Source organism: Cebus imitator, unplaced genomic scaffold (assembly GCF_001604975.1).
Source record: "Cebus imitator isolate Cc_AM_T3 unplaced genomic scaffold, Cebus_imitator-1.0 Scaffold52, whole genome shotgun sequence".
NCBI classification, from domain to species: domain Eukaryota; kingdom Metazoa; phylum Chordata; class Mammalia; order Primates; family Cebidae; genus Cebus; species Cebus imitator.
Window position 1 is genome coordinate 914358 of NW_016107367.1, and position 13072 is coordinate 927429.

At 55.6% G+C, this 13072-nt stretch overlaps 1 protein-coding gene across 1 annotated transcript in view; it reads right to left on the reverse strand.

The window, feature by feature from the left end:
- Positions 1-1039: 1039 nt before the first annotated feature.
- Positions 1040-13072, reverse strand: part of TECPR2 (tectonin beta-propeller repeat containing 2) — a 133385-nt gene continuing 121352 nt past the window's right edge. Inside the window, exons 18-20 of the mRNA XM_017528066.2 lie at positions 2326-2467; positions 1709-1858; positions 1040-1309 (exon numbers count right to left, since the gene is read on the reverse strand). Coding sequence (XP_017383555.1) covers positions 1155-1309; positions 1709-1858; positions 2326-2467 — 447 coding nt within the window. The 3' untranslated portion in view covers positions 1040-1154. The remainder of the gene's footprint in view (positions 1310-1708; positions 1859-2325; positions 2468-13072) is intronic.

Genomic DNA, 13072 nt, shown 5'->3' on the forward strand with positions numbered 1-13072 from the left:
AGGTGAGGTGAGGTGAGGTGTGGTGAGGTGAGGTGTGAGGTGAGGTGAGGTGTGGTGAGGTGTGGTGAGGTGAGGTGAGGTGTGGTGAGGTGTGGTGAGGTGTGGTGAGGTGAGGTGTGGTGAGGTGTGGTGAGGTGAGGTGAGGTGAGGTGTGGTGAGGTGAGGTGAGGTGAGGTGAGGTGAGGTGTGGTGTGGTGTGGTGAAGTGTGGTGTGTGTAGTGTGGTATGTTGTGGTGTGTTGTGGTATGGTGAGGTGTGGTTTGGTGTGGTGTGGTGTGTGGTGTGTTGTGGTATGGTGTGGTGTGGTTTGGTGTGGTGTGTGTTGTGGTGTGGTGAGGTGTGGTGTGAGATGTGTGGTGTGGTTTGGTGTGTTGTGTGTGTTGTGTGGTTTGGTGTGTTGTGGTGTGAGGTATGTTGTGGTGTGGTGAGGTATGGTGTGTTGTGGTGATGTGTGGTGTGTTGTGGTGAGGTGTGGGGTGTTGTGGTGAGGTGTGGTGTGTTGTGGTGTGGTGTGGTGTGAGGTGTGTTGTGGTGTGGTGTGGTGTGGTGTGCATGTTCTCTCCTGGCATGGCCGGTGTTCTCCTCTCAAGCCCGGCCTTGGCTTCCCGGCCACAGTATCTGGCGTGGAATGTGCTCTGCGGCTTTGTCTCGGGCGGACCTCCTCAAGATGGGACAAAGCCATCACCGAGCACACCCTGCGCTGCAGAGCACTGACCTTTGGCTCCGTCTGGCCCTGGGGCTGCTAATGTGGAAACAGTCCCTGGACCAGCCCAGCTGCCCGCGGGGCTCATAGGTCTCCCCGCTGCCCCTGGCTCTGGGAGGCCTCCAGAGACCACTCCCACCAACAGAAACGGGAGCTATTTGTGGGTGAGACCAGGACGGCAGCACACGGGTCACGGGATACGTGCGGCTGGGCAGCCGCCACGTCCAGAGCTGAGGCGCCACCGCTGCAGCAGTCGCTCCAGCCATGGGTGGAGGCTGTGGGTTCCGGAACGAGACAGAAACCAACACGGATGAAAGTTAAGTGTGTGGGTCCAACCTGGCCACAGGTGCCTGGACAAGTTTCGAAGCAGCGTGTCCACCAGGGAGTGACTCGGAAGCCATTGTGCCCACCACGGATGCCTGGACCCTCTGCTCACTCTGCCAGGGCTCCTTCAGATGACCTCCCACTCGTCCTCCAGGTCCTCGGGGTGGGGCATGGCGGACTGGCTGCTCTTCTGGGTGTCGTGTGAGTGGCTGAACGTCTTTGTCAGCCGTTGGAGGAGGTAGCCGGGCGGGCCCACAGCCCACAGCTCATCTGATGCAGTCACTACAGGGACAACAGCCAATCACATACTTGCCAATCACACAGCCTGCGGGGTGGGCACAGATGGAGACAGGCACCTGGGCGCAGGTCTGGACTTGCAACATTCTAGGTGGGGGGCCCTGGACAAGCCACCACCCCCATGTGGACTTCGTGCACTCAACTGTCAAGTGGGTGTCATAGCACCTTGTCCTTGCCCCAGGAGACTCTGGCAGAGCCCAGGTGTCCACGCCCCTCCCCTCCCTGGGACAGGCTCCTGCAGGGAAGCCTTTGCCCTGAGTTCTTGCTCTGGGGGAGTGGAGCCCAGAGGGGACAGCTTCTTTGAGAGCCCCCTGACATGGTCCACAGGAGCCCCGGGCACCCCAAGGGAACAAGACCTTGGGCCCACCGCTCTCTGGCACCTGCCTGTAAAACACGACACACTGCCAGGAATTTTCTTCCAGTAGTCTCCAGCGGGGTTTTTGTCCGTGACGCCGTACCGCCGGGCGAGGTCTCCGTTCGGACAGCGGGCCCACACAGTCCTGGTGCTCAGCGCCAGCTGGCATGCCTGCAACCCTGTGGGCAGACAGGGCCCCTCTGAGTGCCTGTGGTGGACAGGATGGGCCAGCGCTTCCCAAGCCCACTCTTGTAACGCTGCCCTCCTCCTCCAGGGTCCCTGAACGGATGGACTGCCCATGCCCGGCTGGGCTTGGGGCAGAAGCTGAGGGAAAGGATGCCCAGTTGGCAGGGCCAGCAAAGCCACTGAGAGCCAGAAGCCAAAGGACAGAAGGGCCTGGGCAGTGTGCAAAACACCCTCCCACAAAAGCACCAGCAGGATGGTCTGGGTTCCCCCAAGAAGGAACATGACTGAGGCTTGTCCCCTGCCCCAGGGAGAGGCAGCACAGCACAGCCCCAGCGCAAGGGCTGCAGTGTGGTGGGTACTGGGCTGCCTCACAGACAGTGGCCTGGAGGGAGCACCAGCAGACCCCAGTGATGGCAGCCGTGGCTGGCTGGCACCACAGGCCCCGTCTGCGGGCTCTTACCTGGCACGTGCTCCCAGGCGGTCCCCACAGGCATCTCCTCGGTGATCCCAGTCCGCACGTGTACGTTCCACCTGCTGTCCAGCACCCACAGCATCTGGTCGTTGGGGCTGGAATGGACGCTGATCAAGCTGACCCCGGAGGGCTGGAAGCAGGAAGGGACTTTCAGGGAGGGCAGGAGTTGGATGACAAGAGGGGGGACGGGAGGCTTCCGGAACTGGGGACATGTCAGTGGCGGCGTGCAGCATGCAGCAGCCAGTGTGGGCCCCGCAGCCGGCAGAGAGAACACGTCCTGCCCGCAGCACCAGTTTCACAGGAGAGGGTCATTTGCTTCTAGGACGTTAGGTGGGCCAGACTGAGGGACAGCCCAGCAGATACCAGCCTGGACTCCAGCAGGAGACCAAGAAGGGCGGGGATGGCCCAGGTGAACAGAGGGTGGAGGAATGCGGGGAGAGGCACGGCGGGCCTGGCTGTGAAGGACGGCGGTGGGTGTTGCGAGATACGGAATGCCAGCCCAGGAGCCCCACCACCTGCCCGTGCCACCCTCACCTTCCCGACTCAGCTGAAGGCCCTCTTCTCTAGGCACAGCTGTCTCCCTAATGTGCCACCGGGCAGGTGACATCTCCATTGCCCAGGCCATGGCACAAGGCTGCCACCCCGCCCTGGTCCTCAGGCAGCCTCTGTTCACGCTCAGCATCTCTGGTCCCTTGTCTACTCTTCAAAGGACAGGAGAAAGTCCTTTCTGTGTCCTGTCTGCTGTTCACTGGCAGCTTCAGTTTGTCCCAGGGCTGCCCACCCCTCAGCTGGACCAGGCCTCCGAGCCCGCGAGCATAGTACTGTCCGGGGGTGCTGGCCCTCTGGTCACCAGCGGTGCTGGTGGGTGACCCATGCCCCGAGGGGCTGCCTGTCCCCTGACTGCCTGGCGCTGCCTGCTTTTCTGGAAGCCACAGTCTTCCCTGCTGCATCTGTGGTCTTGGGTCTATGCCCTCCTGGTCAGCCTCCATGGAACCCTGAGTGCATCACCCAGCGGACACTGGCGGGTCCCTCGCTGTCGCCATGCATCTCCTGCTCCATGCTTTGCTCTCAGGGCTCCTGTGAATAAAGTCACACTAGACGCCCTGTGGCACACTCTGCACAGTGCTCCTGTCACAGCGCCCGCGTCACACACCTGCCAGGTGCAGACACTCTCAGGGCCCTCACTCAGGCAGTGGGGCCTTCCTCCGCCTGTGCTTCCCTGAGCAAGGCGCCCTCGCCAGGGTGCCCACACCCTTACCTGCCGGCGGCTCTGAGCAGGGGCCCCTAACTGTGGGCTGACAAACACATGCATGCAATGCCTCCCGTGGGCACCAAGTCCCACACCTCAGCCCCAGGGCCAGTCTCAATCGATCAGGACATGGAAGATGGAGAGATAGAGCAGCAAGGAGGGCAGGGGGTGGCTCCTCTGGTGGGCATGTCACCACCGGTGACCACCGCCAGGGCGAGTGTCTGCCTTACTGCCTCTCAGTCCTCTGAGGACCAACTGGTTCTCCCAAACCAGGCTGCAACTCCATGGTGGAAACACTGCCAGGCACGGGGTTGCCCCCATCTGACTCTGGCTGTCAGAAAGTTCTCTTTTGAATACATTTTTTTAAAAGACAGTCTTACTATGTCACTCAGGCTGGAGTGCCCTGGCGCAATCCCGGCTCACTGCAACCTCCCATCTCCCTGGCTCAAACGAACCTCCCAGCTCAGCTTCCCAAGTAGCTGGGACTACAGGCGCACACAACCGCACCAGGCTGATTTTTGTATTTTGTTGTAGACACTGGGTTTCATCATGTTGGCCAGGCTGGACTTGAACCCCTGGGTTCAAGTAAGCCACTTACCTTGGCCTCCCAAAGTGCTGGGATTACAGGCGTGAGCCATCGTGCCCGGCCGGAAAGTTCTGTCTTGTGTGAGCCCACTCAGGGTGCAGCTGGAGGAGCTCTCAGCCTGGCAATGGGGCAAGTGAGCTTTTTTTTTTTTTTTTTTTGAGACGGAGTTTCGCTCTTGTTACCCAGGCTGGAGTGCAATGGCGCGATCTTGGCTCACCGCAACCTCTGCCTCCTGGGTTCAGGCAATTCTCCTGCCTCAGCCTCCCGAGTAGCCGGGACTACAGGCACGTGCCACCATGCCCAGCTAATTTTTTTTTTTTTTTGTATTTTTAGTAGAGACGGGGTTTCACCATGTTGACCAGGATGGTCTCGATCTCTTGACCTCGTGATCCACCCGCCTCGGCCTCCCAAAGTGCTGGGATTACAGGCGTGAGCCACCGCGCCCGGCCTATTTTTACAGTTTTTAGTAGAGACAGGGTTTTGCCATGTTGGCCAGGCTGGACTAGAACTCCTGACCTCAAGTGATCTGCCTGCCTTGGCCTCCCAAAGTGCTGGGATTACAGGTGTGAGCCTCAGCACTGGGCTGTAAGTGAGTTAATTCAAGAGACACAGAGAGAACTGAGTCCTCGTGAGGGGCTCCCTTTCCTGCTCCCCCAGTCCTCAGTTGCTCACTCCACACATCTGTCCAGGTTACAGGTGCAGGCTCTGGCAGCCGTCGTGAGCGGCTGCACGGGGCTCTCAGGCAGCAGTGGAGCAGGAAGCTGGATGGAATCACCAGGCAGCCTTCAGATATTGGAGGCGCCGCCAAGAAATTAAATGAGCAACTGGCAGGGGTGGTCAGGAAAGGAGGTGGCATTAGGGTGGATGCCTGGAGGACACAGGGCGCTGATGGGAGAAAGGGGAGGGCCAGATGGCAGAGGCCAGAAGGCGGGACACCACCCTGGACAGCGGTCGCCAGCTTAAAGCAGAGCAGCACTGGAAGCCTGAGCCACTTTCCAGACAGAACCCGACAGGCTGGTGACATCCGACAGACCCAAGGGAGCCACGCCTGTGCCTCAGGGTGACCACGGCGCCTGCCCACTCCACCTGCACAGCAGAGAGGCTGTGGCGGGATGGCCAGCAGAGCTGTGGAATGCAGGCCAGGAGGGCGGATTGGGGCGCCAGGGCCAAGTCCCCGGGGACTGCCTGGAGTGCACCCAGGCGGGCTGTGCTGGGATCAGATGTCTGGGATTTATATTCGTTGCCTTCCCTGTGAGCTTAGCTTGTTTGTCTATGCAACCCCCTTTCTCTCTCTCTTTTTTTTTTTTTTTTGAGACAGACTCTCACTCTATCACCCAGGCTGGAGTGCAGTGGTACGATCTCAGCTCACTGCAACCTCCGTCTCCTGGGTTCAAGCGATTCTCCTACCTCAGCCTCAGTCCCAGTGCCTGGGACTACAGGCATGCGCCATCACACCCAGCTAATTTTTGTATTTTTAGTAGAGACAGGGTTTCGCCATGTTGGCCAGGATGGTCTCGATCTCTTGACCTCATGATCCGCCCGCCTCAGCCTCCCAAACTGCTGGGATTACAGGCGTGAGCCACCGCGCCCGACCTGGAACCCCCTTTCTATACATCACACCCATTTCCATTCCATGGACCTGGGGTTCAGAGGTACAGATCTGGAGAGGGGCTGTTCTAGGCTAGGCCCCCATTCCAGGGGATGCAGGGACTCCAGGGAAGTGAAGGGGGCGGCCCGCAATCACTCTGTAAAGCAGGGCTGGGTGGGGAGGCCAGTGGCTGGGGAAGAAGCCTGCCAGCTGAGGCTGTGGCTGAGGCCATCTGGCTGTGTGGAGCGGTTTCTGCCCTCCCCACTCAGGAGGCTGCGTGGAGTAGACAGAAAAGCAGCCCAGGCCTCGCCCCTCAGCCCACCAGCCAGGGCCCCGACACGGTGGTGAAGAGCTGGGTCCCTGCCGCACGCTGCCCACCGTCCTGGCCCAGAGCTGAGACACGCTGTGGTTTGAAGCTGCTAGCTTTTGAATAGTAAGTCAGGGACAACGGGAATGATGGAGAAAGAGGGCGGTGACTGTGCTGCAGGGGAAGGGCAAGAACAGGGAGCACTGAAGTGCAGCCTCCGAGGGATCTCCAGACAGGGCGAGACGGCGCTGGAAGGAGCGCAGTGCAGGCGGAGTAGCGCTCGTGCGCAGGCAGAGGGCGGCCACCCCGCATCCCTTCCCTCCTCTCTCTATCGCCTCACAACATCTCTGGAACATAAAACCTCCTGGTCTCCCTGGTCTCTCTCGCCTCTGCCCCTGACATGAGCCTCCGCCCATTTACCAACCTTTGCTAGAAGCCTCTAGAACAGAGTACAGTGGGAAGTGCAGGCACGGTCCAGCCTCACCCTGGCCTCACCAGTTGTTCCTTCCCAGCACACGTCCCCTCGAGCGTTGCTCACTGGCAGGCTGCTGCCCACCCTTCACAACCCCACTGGTGCTGCCTGCCCGGTCTCTGGGAAGTGCCACTGTGCTGCCCGCGAGCTCCCTGCAGGTGGAGGCCACATCTGCCCATGTGGCATGCTCAGGACCAACCTGATGCTAAGGAGGCACACAGAGGAGGGACCCTGGCCACCTGCTTCCCTTGGAAACATCCTGTGTCCCCAACCCCTCACCTGCTCTGGTCCCATAAAAAGAAAAACTCTATTTTGTATTACTGTAGGACAACATACATTTGAAAAATACACAGATCCTAAGTGTGCAGCGTGGTGGAGCTTCCTGATTTGAGCGCACTTGTGTGACCAGGGTCCGGCCCAAGAAGCAGGAGGTGAGCCCCGCCCAGCCCTCCTGACCCCGCTGTTGCCACACTCCTGACACCAGGGTCTGACTTTACGTGATGGAAGCTCATTGCATAGCGGCTTCTCCCTGAAAGGAGGACTGGCACTGCCTGGCAAGGCCCTCACTCCAGGTGGGAGGCCAGCCTGCAGACAGCCCAGGAAGGCTTCAGGAAGGGTTAGGGACAGAGGCCAGTTCTCAGAGGCTGGAAGAGCAGAAATAGTCTGATGAAAAGCACACAGGGACATCAGTAAACGAGCTCTAAGACAGGAAGAGAGCTGGGCATGGTGGCTCATGCCTGTAATCCCAGCACTGTGGGAGGCCAAGGCAGGCAGATCGCTTGAAGTCAGGAGTCCAAGACCAGTCTAACCGACATGGAGAAACCCCGTCTCTACTAAAAATACAAAAATTAGCTGGGTGTGGTGGCGTGTGCCTGTAATCCAGCTACTTGGAAGGCTGAGGCATGAGAATCACTTGACCCTGGGAGGCGAGATCGCACCCTTGCACTCGAGCCTGGGCAACAAGAGTGAAACTCTGTCTCAACAAAAAAAAAGACAGAAAGTTGGCAGACTCTGGGCTTGCTGAGCTGACTACTCTCTGGGCTGGAAACAGAGAGGCCTGGTCCTAGCCCTGCCTGTTGGTCCTGCCTGCCAGGGCTCTGGATGCGCCCTGAGAGCGTCATGAGATGATGCCTGCAAGGAGCTTCAAGACCAGCAGGGCCGGGCATCAGCGAGGGATGGTTTTCTATGAGGTCAGAAGCAGTGGCAGTCACTGGACCTCAAAGCAAATGACCTCATCATCTTCCTCTGGAGAAAGCCCGTTTCAGAGCAGTTCCCAGTGGGAAGCAGCTCAGGATCTTGGGAGCCGGGAATCCCACTGTGAACTCCCAGTACGCAAGGGTGGAGCCGCATGGGCTTCACACGCAGCCCCGCTGTGCGGCTTTGTCACAGTGGCCTGATTCACTGCCGGCCTCAACACATCTTTGCTGTATTTATTTTATAAACTCAGTGCTTTTTTTTTTTTAACTGTCACCTCTGGATTTACTTGTTTGTTTTTGCTTATTTGTTTTCAGAAAGCACTGATGTAAGTGTCTCCACTAAAGCTAGTGTAGATTCTTCTTGAGCCTTCCTCTGGAGGCGAAAGCATTCCCCGCTGAGCCTGGAACTGCTGGTTTGATAGCTGTGCTGGGTGCAAGAGCCCCTCACTGTCCTCTGGTTTGTACCAGAAGTCTGGGGCTGAATAAGCCCTCATTTAAACAGACTAAACCCAGACACACTGTCAGGGGCTGTCAGAGAGCAGGCATCACTCAGGGCCACACACTGTAGGATTCCACTTCTATGAAACATCCAGAAGAGGAAAACGTCAGGGAGAAAGCAGGCGAGCAGCTGCCAGAGGCTGGGAGAGGGGAAGGTGAAAGCGGGATGGGGCGTGGCTTTGCAAGGGTAGGGGCTTCCTTGAGGGTCAAGAATATTCTGGAATGAGGCCGAGCACGGTGGCTTACACCTGTAATCCCAGTGCTTTGGGAGGCTGAGGCGGGCCGATCACTTGAGGTCAGGAGTTTGAGACCAGCCTGGCCAACATGGTGAAACCCTGTCTCTACTAAAAGTTACAGAATTAGCTGAGCATGGTGGTGTACACCTATAGTCCCAGCTACTTGGGAGGTTGAGGCAGGAGAATCGCTTGGACCTTGTAGATGGAGGTTGCAGTGAGCGAGATCATGACACTGCACTCCAGCCTGGGCAACAAGAGCAGGACTCCATCTCAACAACAAAAAAATGAATGTTCTGGAACTAGACAGTGACAGGGTTTGCACAACACTGCAAATGTACCGTCACTAACAGCAAAGCTAGTGTGTGTCCCACCACAATTCAGAAAAAGGGAAGTAGACAAGCCTTGGCTGTGAGCATGCACTACGGTTTTGCAGTTACCATTGTGGGGAACTGGGTATCAACACGAGTGGAGTGACCATGAGCTCAATAAAAATTTCAATTAAAAATAAAAAGTAAGGCCGGGCGCGGTGGCTCAAGCCTGTAATCCCAGCACTTTGGGAGGCCGAGGCGGGTGGATCACGAAGTCAAGAGATCGAGACCATCCTGGTCAACACGGTGAAACCCCGTCTCTACTAAAAATACAAAAACATTAGCTGGGCATGGTGGCGCGTGCCTGTAATCCCAGCTACTCAGGAGGTTGAGGCAGGAGAATTGCCTGAACCCAGGAGATGGAGGTTGCGGTGAGCCGAGATCGCGCCATTGCACTCCAGCCTGGGTAACAAGAGCGAAACTCCGTCTCAAAAAAAATAAAATAAAATAAAATAAAAAGTAGGCTGGGTTCAGTGGCCTATGCCTGCAATCCCAGCCCTATGAAAGGCTGAGGCCAGAGAACTCTCTGAGCCCAGGAGCTCGAGACCTAATCTCTACTAAAAAAAAAAAACAAAAAAAAAAGGAGTAGGTGGTCTAAAAATTTGGCTTATTCATATGCAAAACTTCATAAAAATATAAAAGAAATGAAGGATGCAACTTGTATGATGGAATAAATAAGGAATTTAAGAGTTAAAATGCTAAAAAAAATACACAAAGTCTTGGTGAGCTGAAAGACAGCGGAGACAGGGAGGGAGGGAGGACGTGTGTACGGCAGGCAAACGTGTGTGCTTGCTTTTTTTAAGTTCAAAATCCAGCTCCTGCAAGAAGGCTTGCTTTTTGTTTTTGGGACAGGGTGTTGCTGTGTCCCCAAAGCTAGAGTGCAGCAGTGAGATCACAGGTCACTGCAGCCGCCTCCTCTTGGGCTCAAGTGACCCTCTCGCCTTAGCCTCCTGAGTAGCTGGGACTATAGGTGAATGCTACCACATCTGGCTAATTAACATATGTTTTTTTTGCTGGGCGTGGTGGCTGACGCCTGTATCCTAGCACTTTGGGAGGCCAAGCCGGGTGGATCACGAGGTCAGGAGATTGAGGTCATGGCCAACATGGTGAAACCCCGTCTCTACTAAAAATACAAAAATTAGCCGGGCGTGGTGGCTCGTGCCTGTAATCCCAGCTACTTGGGAGGCTAAGACAGGAGAATCGCTTGAACCCAGGAGGTGGAGGTTGCAGTAAGCCGAGATCGCGCCACCGTACTCCCGCCTGGTAACAGAGCAAGACTCTCTCTCAAAAAAATAAATAAAAATAAAACACAGGTGTCTGGGCTCAGACCAGAGCTCCTCACACTTCCTGTAGCTGAGCTTTTGTCATAAGCTTTTACCAACACATGTGCGCACGTACACACATAATCACTCACACGCTCCTCAGTCGGAATGTGAGTAAACCCAGGTTGAAAAACAAACATGCTAAAGACTTCACAGCCAAAGGAAATGTTTATCTAGACAGACCATTTTGGCATGGACTTATCACAACTGGGAAGAAATTCAGGAGGAATGTTTCAGGAACCCCAGGGTGGACTGAGAGTCTTCGAAGCAGCAGTGCAAATCTCCCAGGAAAGGCGCCTCTGGAAATAATCCTAACCCAAACAAGTGACCATCTGTGCTTTGTAGACTGCCTTTTCTTTTCCCTCCGAGTCTCCCTCCCTGTTTTAATCCTTGTCAACTCCGACACATGCCAAGCTTTATTTCCCTTAAGGATTCATGGTGCTGCTCAGGGGCCACTGGGGCGTGTGGGTTGGTTGGGCCATTTGTCACATGGCCCCGTGGCAGCTGTGCTTTGTGATTTCTGTTTGGTCTTTCTACTTCTTTTTTCCCTGTAGCAGACCCTCTTCCTGCTTCTGATCTATTCTTTCTAATCTCAGATGGGCTTAAAAACTTGATACGATACCCATGTTAACAGGCCTAGAATTAAATTAAAGGTAAATTCTCAGGGCGAGGGCTGACACACTGGGAGGACCTCCTCCTCAGGGTCTGTGTCCATAGCTGGAGAAGCTGGGGCCATGAGCTCTGAGGGTCTTTGAGACTCTGACACTGGTACGAGGCGGGTCTTGCTGCCCTGGGGCTGCTGTGCCAAGCTCTCTCTCCATCCTCACTGGCCCGAAGAGCAGCAGGTTTCCAGCAGTTTCCAGCCTATGGAGCCCTGGCCTTGCAGAGGTGCCTCAGGGCCCCTGTGGAAGGGGCAGTTTTATGGGAGTAGTTTTGCTGTTACTTGTTGAACACATATGGCTATGTACAAGATTTTATTTGGGACTGGCAACACTGACTCATGACTGGAATCCCAGCACTCTGGGAGGCTGAGTTGGGAAGATCACTTGAGTGCAGGAGTTCAAGTCCAACCTGGGCAACATGGCGAGACCCCATCTCTACAAAAAATACAAAAAAGAGCTGGGAGTGTTTTTGTATTTTGTACACACACCTGTAATCCCAGGTACTCAGCAGGGTGAGTTAAGAGTATCACTTGGGCCCAGGAGGCTGAGGCTACAGTGAGCTGAGATTGTGTCACTACACTGCAGCCTGGGTGACAGAACAAGAGTTTACCTCAAAAAATTTTTTTTAAATTTGAACAATGGGTCCCACTGCTAAAAACATTTGAAACTTCTGGCCCAGTAGGGCAGGGCTCCAACCACTGGGCTCTGGACAGCAAAAGGCTCCGCTGCTGCTCTCTTCTGGCCTGCAGACTACATGGCAGAGGCCTCTCCCTGGTGGATCCTTCTGCACTGGCTCCAGTTACTTCTAGGCCTCTGCATCTGGTCTGAGACATGACTTCAGAATCCAGCAAGAAGCTCCATATGCTAACTGTAGGGGGTGTGCTAAAGAAAACACTCTGAAGCAGGTTTCCTGGGTACCTGTCACATCCTGTCCTTCCTGAGCAGGGGCTGGCGGAGTCAACTGGCCACTCTTCCTGTCTATGCTCCAGACCCTGTCACTGACACCAGCCTGATGACTGCACCACGGCCAGCACCAGGACTCCAACCCTGCTGTGAGACATGAAGACCAGAAGCTGGACCCAGTGGCACACACCCTGGTATCTGATCGCTCATTGCCCTGCTCTCTGGTTGGCTCTACAGACAGGCTCTGGGATGGGCCTTCCAGATGGGTGCAGCCCAGAGGGAGAGGTCCCTGAAGATGATCTCTGGGCTCTGCTCCTCCAGGGTCATGACAAGTATTGCGAGGGGCTCCCCACCAGACTCTTCCTGCTGCTCATGGTTTTACTGGGGCACACACCGGGCAGGCTGGGACAAGCTTCCCTGGGTGTTTGTTTAAACCACGGGGTCATAAGCTGTTAAAGCATGATGAGGGGACTGCTGCAGGACTAAGGTGTGCACCCCTTAACACACCTGTTAGCACCCTGTGCTCTATTTCTAGGGATCATGGCCTTCCAGAATGTGAGTGAAAAGGCTTAGAGTTTAGTATGCTGAAGAGGGGTAATATTTCCGAGGAACAGGTTTTGACGAAGAGAGCTCAAAAACAATAGATGTTTAAATGAAGTTATAGGAAAAAAAAGGCAACATGGAAAAAATTAAAGTGGAAAAAAACAATTTAGTTTCCCTCAAAATGGAGCTGGTTCTGCCCCACACCATTAGACAGCAGTTGGAAGTCTCACCCCTTCATCTGCAGGCAGCCCAGTGGCGTTGACCCCATGGCTTACAGTGGAACAGGCAGCCCCACCAGCACCTAAATACCACTCAAAGATGTTCGGAGGCTTAGGGGAAAATAGCGGCTATCCTCTCAGGACTAACAACACCGGAATTCTGGAGGGAAGGAAGGGCCTGCACCATGGTGCCCAGCACTGGGTATGCGCAAGAGTCACCTGCAGGGCTCTGAAGAAGCCAGAAGCTTCTGGACAGTGGTAGCAATGGGCGCATATTCACTCTTTCACTCCCTTCTCAAACACCACCACAAGTGGGAACGGGTTAAAAAAAGAAAAAGGGGCCAGGCTGTAATCCCAGCACTCTGGGAGGCCGACGCAGATGGATCACCTGAGGTCTTCAAACCAGGGATCACTAACATCTGAAGAAAGCCTCTGCCATGGAAAAGACCAAGTGGAAAGAAAACAGGCAACCTGGGAGACATGAAGACCAGGCAGGGAGAAGAGACTTCCAAAACATCCTTAGGGAGATGAGAGAAGACTCTACAGCCATCAAACAACCACAGCAAGTTTCGGAAATTAAACTTGTG